The 11429-nt window shown below is 36.1% G+C and overlaps 1 protein-coding gene across 3 annotated transcripts in view; it reads left to right on the top strand.

Moving 5' to 3' along the window:
- Positions 1-11148, top strand: part of CCSER1 (coiled-coil serine rich protein 1) — a 625930-nt gene extending 614782 nt beyond the window's left edge. For 2 of the 3 annotated variants that reach the window (XM_039551164.1, XM_039551165.1), the window contains one exon: positions 2299-11148. In XM_039551164.1, the coding sequence (XP_039407098.1) occupies positions 2299-2784 (486 nt within the window). In that variant the 3' untranslated portion in view covers positions 2785-11148. The remainder of the gene's footprint in view (positions 1-2298) is intronic. The other variant, XM_039551166.1, reaches the window with a different exon arrangement.
- The last annotated feature ends 281 nt before the right edge of the window (positions 11149-11429 follow it).

Below are 11429 nucleotides of genomic sequence, written 5' to 3' on the forward strand. Positions count from 1 at the left end.
CATCAGGTTAAAAAAGCAATATTAAAAAAATCTAGGTGACAATAATCAGCTGCACTTAGACATAATTTTGCATTAAAAAATCATGAAACTATTGTGGACAACTAGATGAACATGAATGAACAATTTCATGCTGTTGCCAAATAAAATTACTAACCTCCTACTGGAGTAATTAATAAGAAGCAGATGAAGAAGTCCTTCATAGGATTAATAGTGTTTGTTCTGCTTTGTAATGGTGGGGGATTACCTTGAGTACTGTACTCCTGAGCCTTCTAATTCAAGAAAAAAACAGTGGAATTACTAAAGGGAATCTGTAAAGAAGACAAGTGTGAATGACTCAGAGTCTAGCAGATGAGACCGGTGAGAAAAGATCAATGTGGTAGTTTTTTATTCTAGAGCAGAGAGGATGAAGGCGTTGCTTGACAGCCATTCTTTGAAGACATAAACAGGTATTCAAGATCAAACAATAATTCTTTCTTCATTTTCATGAGAGAGAGAAAAAGAATGATCTTGAAGCCGGAAAGGTACGGTTTAGACATTAGGAAGACCTTTTCTAAAAGTAAAGGTAATACGGTGAAAAAATCTTAGTGGAGAAGGCTGTACAGATTACATTGATGAAGGTCCTTAAGAGATGGTTAAGGACCATAAATCTCCAGAGGGATAAACTGGAGTTAACCAGAAGTTCAGGATAGACTGGAGGTCCCACCATGAAGTTCCTCTAAGGTTCTGTATCGATCTTTAGGTTTTCAAAGATATAGGGTGACATATGGTAACTCTGGAAACATTCCTTACAATAAATGCATGGATTTTTGACGGGGCATTAAATTGGACTCTCTTGTCCAGTAGGAAGATTATATTTACTGACATGGAAATAAATAAATAATAAATTAAAAAATGAGAAGCGTTTGAACTTACAGACAGGTCCTCCCAAGAAGGATACGCTAGGAATTACATGGAATTTCATTTCAACACCTATGTGCTGTAGGTGTAAAAACTTGAAGTAATGTTTTTCTGAAGTGTTCTACTCCCATTTATGAATCTGGGTGCAATCAGCACTGAATAAAGTGGGGAAAAATGATGTTTCAGTACTAATAATTTTTTTTAAAATATCATCTCTGATGCCTTAAATGCACTGCAATCCTTGTACCCAAACCTGCACATGGCTCTGCATGGAATCATGACCATTAGCCTGCCTGCACTAAAAAAAGGATTTAAGCTGTGAATACTGACTGTATCATTCTTCTGTGTTGCCTAAAATAGAAATGCATGTGAAGTGATACAATTCATTCTGATACAATCTATCTGAGTTTCCTGTGGAATCATGGAAACATCCTGAAATATTTTTAGCCAAGTACTGTTGTAAGGCTTGGTAATATTTTTTATTCTCTCAGCTTTGTTCTGCAACATCAGAGCCCATATGTCAATGTAAATGTCAAGAAGCTGCTCCTATGTCCTTTCAGAGTTCTGTTGCAGAAAACCTGTAAGGAGCCAAATTGGACTTTGGTTTCAAATTAACCAGTTGCTTTAGCCATTACCTGGGAAGATGTACCATCATCTCCTCCCCAGTCAGGTGTTCTAGAGACAGTATGAACCATTGCACCAGGTACACACTGAAAGTCTGCAGTGATCTGATTTGCCATGCACAGATAAATTACCATCATTTCAACAAAATCAGATGCATGCATGCTTGCACAGCATCAGAAGTTGGTAACATGCTTACATTATATTTTTTCCAGGCAGCATGAAATAAAATTTTTCTCTTCTCTGGCAGAGAATTTTGGCATGTATTGATTTGTAAATACACAACAGAACACCTGCATTCAAGGGACAATGAAAATTGAGCATGTTCTAAGCTTAACCAAGTCATGGAGATATTTACAAAATATGTTCTTTAGATTTTGTAAGGATTTGAGAGTATTAAGTGTTGAACTCTATGCGATCAAAATTCTCTTTGTTTCACTATGTGAATGCTTTTGAAAATCTGCTTACAATTCATGGAAACTTTTTATCTATTTAGTATGTTCTGAAAAAAAAATCCTCCCTTGATAAGGAAAATGCCCAAATCATTACCTGCAGTAAGCATTTTTCAATTCTAGTGCTGTTAAATGTGAATGAACAATACTTCTATTTTATGATAGCAATGCCTTGGAAGTTTTACCAGCAACTGAGAGTTTTGTTTCATTTTAATCTGCCAGACCCATGTGCCGTTCATGTGTAGTGAGGAGTGGTTTATGTACTCCACACCATTTCTCTACTGTGTCCTATTACTAATACTTTTTTTGTTTTGTTTTGTTTCCCCAGACTACATATCCAGTCAGAATGGTGAGCCAAAATCTCAGCACAAGGGACAGAAAGTCAGCACATACTCCCACCGAGGACCCTTTTAGACGCCTGCCAGGCAACCAAGCAGCAGCCTATGAAAGCAAGAGCTGTCAGCTGTCTAATTTGTGTCTGAGCAGCCTCCTGAAAGAGAAGGAGATCGTGGAAGTCATCAAGCACACCCGAGGCACGTACGAAACCCTGGCTTCAGAGGTCACCCAGAACGGTTTGGCTGTCGCAGCCCCCAGTACAGCAAAGCCAGCATCCAAGGCCGACGGCTTCCCCATGTTCTCAGGAGCTCCCAAAGACCAAACTGCTGTGCCTCGGCAGCACAGCACCTTCACAGGGAGACTGGGACAGCCCCCGAGGGGACCCATCTCTTTACACATGTACAGCAGAAAAAATGTTTTCCTCCACCACAATTTACACACGGCAGAGCTACAGACTTTAGGTCAACAAGATGGCTAACAAGGTGCTTATTTTCTTGCCATGGAGGGAGAGTTAATTAAAGAGGAATGTAAGCTCGTCTAGAGCTCTGTCTTCAGTTCTCTTCTGTTGCTACTTTCATGTGAAAAAAAAATAAAATAAAAATTTGACATTGTCTGTAGGTTCCATATTTTCCCACCTTAGACTAAGGCAAAAGGATGAATGAGATTGTTCAACAACTGGGCTGATTTGTCATGCAGAAGTCACCATGGGTTTAATGAATGGGACCATTTGGCTGGCACTGCTAGGCCAATATTGGCTAAATATATTTTTTCCCATCTATAAGTCACTATCATTCTCTAAAGTTCTAGAAGATGATCTTAAATAATACCTGTATGTTTAATAATATTACTGTTAAAGTAGATGTGAAGAATGAATAGGTAAGTAATTAGTAAACCCTCTTGAATTTCATAGAGATTAGGGAAATAAGGAGCCAGAAATCTTTAGGACCCTCTTTTTACACTTTTTTTTTTTTTTTTTTAAATATGGTGAAATGTGGTCACTTACAGAGTGTTACCACTTCCTGATGTTTGTTTCATGAGTGCCTCATGCCAGAAGTAGAGGAAGTGACTGATTTTCCTCTAACAGGTTCATAGAGAGTCGCCATGTATTTGAGTCAATAATTGGGTCCCAAACTGAGGATGTCAGCTTGTTTCCTCAACCTTCCCTTCCCTCTTCACACTTCTATTTAACTACATTTCTTTGAGTGTTTCTGTTCTATGGGGACATGTCAAGTCGTGGTGATCTTTGTGCTTTACAGGCACTGTGGCACTCATGATGCAATGTGACATTCTGCTGTGTAATGCATCCTCTAATTTCATTTCACTTCCCAACCCAAAAATGACTGAAAGACTAAAGTAAGAGAAATTGTCTTATTACCCAGGCTATATGACCTGCCTACATCTTATTTTCTGTGGGCTGTGTTGTCTGCACTTCAGGACCTGTTGGTTTACACCAGCTCAGTGGGTTTTTTAGTCTTGACACGTTGCAGACAAGTGAGATTAATTTACTGTCTGGTCTCACGGGAGCATGAAATCATCCGACCACACCACAGAACTTGAAGAGCTGTTGGTAGCATAAGATCCGGTTTTCCCCTCTCAAGGCTTGGAAACATCTCAGTCCAGTTACTCCAAACATGTGACATGTATGAAACATGACACTTGGTTTACAACCTCTCTGATGCAGGGTAATCTGTTTGAGTTGTAATGGCACATGCAGTTAGTAGTTTATAAATGATCTGGCATGTTTAAGTACGATTGAGGCAGATCTGAGACAAGTCACCTCTCTCTTTAACTGGGGATTAATAAGGGAAGCCAAGGGAGCAGCACGTTCTCACACACAGAAACAAGCCATTGTGACTTAACAGAGATGGCATATAATGAAAAATAAAGCATCTGTAGCCACTCAAAATCTGTAACTTTTAAAAGGTAAGTCACATAGAGTGTATGATATGAATTAAAGATAAAATTTTACCTAGTGTTAAATGTATCTGCTTCACTACTTAATGTTTGGATTAATACAAGGAAATTGTATTAACAAATCTTGCTTAGATAAAGAAAAAAATAAGCTATGAGCTTGGCAGATATTCCGTAAAGCAATTTCAGCAGCCTGAAATTTCAGGCTTCTGTTTATCGAGGATTTTATTTTGCTTAGAGCAAATTTTATTACATTATCTGATGTTGAAGAGAGCAGGTTTTGTCTAAATATTCTGTAGTGATAATTTTGGGTATCCAAAGATGGATACATAAGAACCAAGACAAATATTTGCCAAATTTCTTCATGTTCATGTGTGCATTGCTACTGCCAAAAGAGAATGTGCAAAAATTGCAAACACAGCTTTACCGAATTAACTGTGGATATTCAAGACTCCCAGTCCTGTGTTGAAACTCATAATTTAAAAGTCTACCAAACAAGTTAAAAATAGTAATAAGATAATTTCACTACTCAGAATCACTTTTTCTTCTTAGCAATACCTTAAAGTCATGGTAGATTGAAAGGACAGTTAATTCTTACTAACAATTCATTTCAGTATTGCTCATCTCAAGAGCTGAAGTATGCAATTCAATTTCAGATCTGTAAATAAATTAAACATACACTGTAATCAAGGAATTTTTTTCCAGGACACAAATGTACTGTACTACATTAAAAAAAAAAAACACAAAACAAACCCCAATACCCTCTTCACTTTTAGGTTATGTATTGTGTCTATAGTTGTTTTTTTTCCTGGGAAAATGGACTTTTGGATTACACTTTATTAAAAAAATCCATCTATAAACTTCAAAAATAGGATTTTAAATGCTACTATTTTCTTGGAGAATCTTTTATAGAGCTGAAACTTTAAAAAACTGGAAAAAAAACAGTTCAAAGTGAGGGATATTTTTAAAATGTCATCTTGAAGCTGTTTTGTATCAGTATTTTCAGCATTGCTATGTTATTTGTAATACTGAGTGTAAATCTCACCCAGAGAAGGGTGTTAGCCACATGTTAATGTACAGTACAGCAGTAACTGTAAAACAGAGGTCCTTTGTTTGATCCTCTTGTGTATATAGTAAATCATAAAGCAACAGCATGTGGACAATCTTGCAGTGAATTGATTCCTTTGTACTAAAAATCTCTAGTTTTTTAAGAGTTCCATGTACAAAATGATTTATACATTTCTCCAAGGCTGTACATATCCAAAGACATGACGCCGGGGGAAAAGGCATTTATTGGGTTTTTTTCCATTGATGTACCTTTCTTCCTGTCTTTTTTTTTTTTTTTTCTCTTTCTGTACAACAAAGCATAACTGCAAAGTTTCTGCTTAAAATTACTTGTTAGTTCCCTGTCTTTCAGTGTGATAGAGGGCATTTTAAGGAGGAGGAAATCCCCAAAGAAAAGCTGTTTCCATTTGAAGCAGTATCCGTCCCATTTTTTTAAAGCAATCATTTGGCAAAAGAAACCTTAGATCTATGTCCTAAATATGTTTTTAGTAATTTAGCAGAGCCACACCTGAAATGGCTTATCATCAGCTCTAGACTTACCCTGACTAGGACATGTTTATAAGATACAGTAACACGCTAGGGCCAGCCCTGGTCATAAATTCTTGAGATGGAAGGAAAACACTTGTCCAGAACTGATTTTGTTTGGCTTTCAGAGCAGTGGAAAGGTTTTTTGTATACCTTGTGCATGTGAATGAAGCTCAAGCTGTGTGCTTGGGCATACTGGAAAGAGACGTCTTAGGGAAAAACTCTCCTCTATTTAGGCTATTTAGCAGCAAATGAAAACATCCAGCAACATAAATTTCTGCCACCTTTCCAGACAGGCCAGCCCTCTGTATGTAAAATTAAACAGCCAGATTAGATTCCTTTACTTCAATCCAGGCTCTTACTGGTTTTTATTCCACAGACCTCCACATAAATGTTAGAAGGGCTTTCCTTATGTGGTTTTTTTTCTGGAAATTGTGAAAGGATATATATCCAGACTAAGATCCAGACTAAGTGATGTCTAGATAAGCATTTGAAAGCTTACCAAAATGTTCATGTTTGTCCTACAGGTTCATTACAGTCATTATAGGTTTGTTACCAATAAATATTGCTGGTTTTCCCTTTCCCAAAAGCCAGTTTGAAAGTAATGATTTCTGTCTGTGCTGATTGACTTTACACTGTTAAATACAAAGTATGCTCTGCAAAATAATAAAAATAAGGTATTTATTTACAAATCAGTACTGTAATTTACATGCCCTAACAGTTGTGCCATATCTGCACTGGTTTGATTGGTATGAGATTGATTAGATTATGCCGAGTTAAGTCACCTGATGATTGATATTGTGGCCTTTAATCCAACTAGTCTTGGTTTATGCATAGGAGAGCTCTGAATCTGGAAATATTTCCTGGTTCACAAAAAAGACTAGAAAATATTTAATCTAACAAAACCACCAGATCATGATCTATGGTAAATGCACTTTTTTCCCTCCTTCGCATTCAAAAGCAAAAAACCCCTGCAAGTCCTTTTGTATATCTACATAGTTCATAAATGAAGTAGAGTAACAGCTAACAAAATGCAAAATCTTGAAATAAATACCTAGAGAAAAAAATCCATGGGAGTCTTCTCACAGATCTTTGTAAAGTTGATGTTTGTAAAGATGTTGGTAAGTTCTGTATCTGAGTGCACTAATGAATGTGTTCTATGGCCTCTACTGCTCTCAATCTGATGATTTTTTTCAGGGGGAGAATTTGCTGTTTGAAGCTTGTTCTAGACAAAGCAGGCAGTACAGTGTGAGGAAGTACATTGAAAGTAACTGTGGAGGTCTTCTCCCAGCTTGGGGAAGCACACAGCATCATTTCCAGGAGGTATCTTAGTGTTCTTTAGCCAGCAAGAAGTTGACAGAGATTCCTCAGGAGAGCAGCCTCAAACCATGCAGACCACGACTGCCTTTAAATGGACTTCAGCATGTTCTATATAAGGCACTTCTAAAATCATATGGAAATGTCAGCAGCTGCAGAACACACCTTGCTGGCTTGTTGGGGGGTTTCTTTGAGATAAAAGTGCCATGTGCTGGTTTTAACCTTGTAAAGGAACTTGCTTGCTCACTGGTGATCTGCCCAGGATGTGGGAGTTTCTCTGCTGTAAGGGATATGATACTAACTCCTCACACTGTAAAGACACTGGATATCCTCTCTGAAGAGCTTGAGATTTGCAGTGTATTTTCAGTCTAGGAGAAGTATCTGGATTAAATTATCTTCTTCTTCAAGGATCTTGAAGTCAGTGGAAAAGAAACTTGCTTATTGAAGTATTTTGGAAAGATGTAGTTAATCTTATTTTAAAATGCACTTAAAATTTATCTCCCTGTATCTAAAGACATGAAAAAACCCCAAACTTTTATCAGAATAAATTTCCCATAAATCTGAGATTCTCATTAGCCACAGCTGTCACTTCCATTCTGTACAGCTGTGAAACATTTTTGGATTTGCTGGTTTTGTTGCCTTCATTACCTGCAAATCATTACCCCTAGTTCTGGGGGTTTTGGGCCATCAATCCAGTACTTGAAACACACAGGGAGGGCTGTTGAGGATTTCTGTGGAAGTAATCCTGGTGCTCTGAAAGCAGGGCAACAAGAAACTTGCCTGAAGGTCTCTGTGTGTTTCCCGGGGATGGAAAACCTTTTCTTATTAATTTTAACTGTGAAGGAATTGTGAGAATCTGATGGATGTGGCAAGTAGCAGATCGGTTTTGTTTCTAAATCCACATCGAGGTTATAGAACAGAAAATACTCCACTGAGAAGATTTTTCTAGTGGGCAAATAGTACCTCCTTATATTCTGTATCATGACCATTTCTGTGTCTCTGGATTTCAGGAACATTTCCCTTAGGTATGGAGTTGTGATGACTAACAGGTTGCACCACAGTGTTACTTCTGCTATGAGAAGGCTCCACTGGATTTTTTTTTTTTTAATTTAAAATATGTCATCATTAAAATGTTTTAACATTTTCCCCCAGAACTGCTGTGCTCCTGGTGTAGTAAAAAGCAGTGCATTCACAGAAAATGTCCCTTTTCCATCTGAGAAGGCTGTTGGTGAGCTGAAGTCACAGCTGACTTACATCTACACAAAAACTGTCAAACTTACTTAAGCACCTACATAAACAAATACCTTGCCAGGTTTGAGCCTGCTTTTGTCACATTGAAAAAGCCCTAATAATGCAGTTTTTAAATGCATATGGATATCAACAGTAGTAGTAGAATTTTAATTGATTTTCAATTTTCCATTATGTCATTGCACTTTATATGAGGGTTTAGTGTGAACAACACACTGGCTTTTATTTTTTTATAACCTAAACTTGATTTCAACAGGGTTCAGAATTCTCTACTATTTAAGCATGTAAGCAATCCCATAAAACAGTCAAATTCCTCTTCTTTAAAAAGCTAAAACACAAGTAAATAATATTTTTTCCAACGTAAACAATTTCATTCATATTTATTGTTTGAAAGGTACAATGTATAAAAAGTATTCTTACTTACATCTAAATATAAGTACGTTTCAAACACCCCACAAAGTAGAAAAGATAAGAAACTACCTTAATATTAAAATCACTTGTCCAGCTATACCACTAGGCTTTGTTTGCCAAATCATTAATTTCTTTTTAAAGAAAATCTATTTGTTTTCCATGGTTAAGAGTGTGAAAAACACAAAGTGTTTTAGTACATGCTCTACAGAATGTGTGGAGAGATGATCAATATCACAAGGAGAATATAAGCAATCAAAGTCCTTAATCAGTGATGCATCTGATGTTTTTTAAGCAAGAGGATCAACAGGATATAAAAATCTGTGTAAGAGGAGAACAGATGTTTTGTTGCTCAGAAAACTCTAATGGAAGGGTAAAGGCTGATGGATTAATAGCTCTTTTTCTGTTCCAGGGCTGGTGGTGCAGAGCCATTTGCTGTGAAATAACACTGAAGCAATATTTATAAAGTAAATCTATTGGAATAATAAGAAATGAGATAAAATGGTCGTGTAACACCCCAAAGTATGGTTAAGGGTACTTCCATAATTTGATCAAACAGCATCTGAGTGAATTTACATCTTTTTATTACCAGGGTATTATCTTTATCTGAAGGATAAGTGTAAGTGGAACAGTGCAATTTGCATTCTAACATAGAAACAATTCAGACAAAAAAAATTAAAAGATTCTATCTCTAAAGCCTTGCACTTTGTACAGTCTTCTCTAACTATCTGAAGTAGTTTTATGTAATTTTATTTCATGCAGCTGTGGTACTAAATGCCCTTATGTTGGGTAACAAGGAGAAAACATTGAAGAGAGAGTCATGACCCCGACCCTACATCAAGAGCTGCCCTTGGTTAACAGGGTCAAGGGTTTGGTTTTCCTTTCCAATAAAGGATCAGGATTCTTGTGAGAAAACCTTTGTACAAAGGTCTCCACAAGCAGCTTGGCCTATGTGAATTTCACACTGGTTAGGGGAAAATTAAAATTTTAATTAAAAAAAGATGATTACAACTCTGATTATTTTTGAAAATATGTTCTTTAATACTGCTGAAGGCCATTAGGGGGCTTTGGGCATTTTTCTGTAAACAAAAGTGTTCTGTTTCATGTATTAAAATTGGATATTTTATCTGATCATTTCCTCATTGTGAACTTGTCTGTGAATATCCTGCTGTCCAGGATGGAGTTTTTCAAAACTACTGACCACTATAAAAATTAAATGACTAATAAGACATTGAATTTTGTATTCTGTGCTGCTAAACACCCATTTAATTTTAATAACAGTACACAGCAAGGCTATTTGTTATATACTACTGAAATTAATTTTTTAAATGTAATTGGCAGTACCATAGAGATTACTTGAATTAGAGACTTTAGAAGAGCAACACAGATGAGAAAAGGAGGAGAATATTAACTTGAAGGTTAGGTATATGTAATGCACTGCTGAAGAGTGTTAAGAGTGAAGATCTATGGGAGACAAGATAAAGTTTTTTCACTGAACAGACTGCAGTCAGTCCAGGACCACTTTGCTGATTTAGATGGTAACTTAGATTTAAAAGGAAAGAAAAGAGAATATTTTTGCTAAGAGATAACACACAAAGGCAGCCTAAAAATCAACTTGGAGCAGAATTTGCAATAGTGAAGGTATTTGCCTCAAGGTGTGGTCTGAAAAGAAAACTGTAAATTATATCTAAGTTCTGATTCAACAAGTTCATTAGTGATTTTAAGTGATTTTACTCTACAAAGCCATGATTGGTTAAACTCATTGTTATTTAGCAGGCAAATACTTTGTATTATTTAAGAATTGCCAAGGCATAACCCTAACCTTTGACTTTAGTACCACAGTACCACATATCCTCTGATTTTTTTTTCTTTTCTGTTCTTTTTTTAATTTTTTTGAGGTTTTGTAACTTCTGTGCAATAAGAATATGATTGTTTCAAATTCAGTTGTTTTGCACTGACTGAAAGAAGTTACATAGCCTTTAGATGAGAACACTGTTCTCTCTGAAGAATATCAAGCAGCATTCTGTTGGTTTTGTAAATCAGATTACTGGCTAAATAATTTCTGTGGATTACTCTGAAGAGTTATGGCAGTTTGTAAAACAGTACTATGGGATTCTATTGGTATTATTCAATGGTCATTTGTTTGTTCCTGATTTTAGTTGGCATTATTTCTCCTTCTATGTTTTATGGAAAGAAATGTTATTTTTGAATATTTGTATGGACTTTTAACTTTAAACCTTATTGTAGAGATGCACATTCATATATTTCCCTATTTGAAATGAACATAAAGGGCTCTTACAGTTTTGGTTTTTTCTTTTCATGCTGCTAAAAGATAATTTGTTAATAAAAATCCTGTGTTCTATGATGAGCCTGTGTTGGTTTTGTCTTTGAAATAGCTTTTATTTCTTGGATATTTCTTCATACTTTTGCTGGGAAATACATACTGCACTTTATTAAAGACTAATTCTTTTATGGCTTAATGCTGTTAGCAGTCTGTTACGATCAAGAGACTTATCATTTTTTCCTGAGGTCCTTTAATCACTTGATGAGAACTCTAGGTTGAAGCTATTTGATACTGTGCTAATAATAAATTACAAACACCTGTTCAGAACATTTTATAAAATCTAAAGGTTATCTACAAAAGTTCTA

The sequence above is a fragment of the Corvus cornix genome, chromosome 4 (genome assembly GCF_000738735.6).
Source record: "Corvus cornix cornix isolate S_Up_H32 chromosome 4, ASM73873v5, whole genome shotgun sequence".
Lineage (NCBI taxonomy): Eukaryota > Metazoa > Chordata > Aves > Passeriformes > Corvidae > Corvus > Corvus cornix.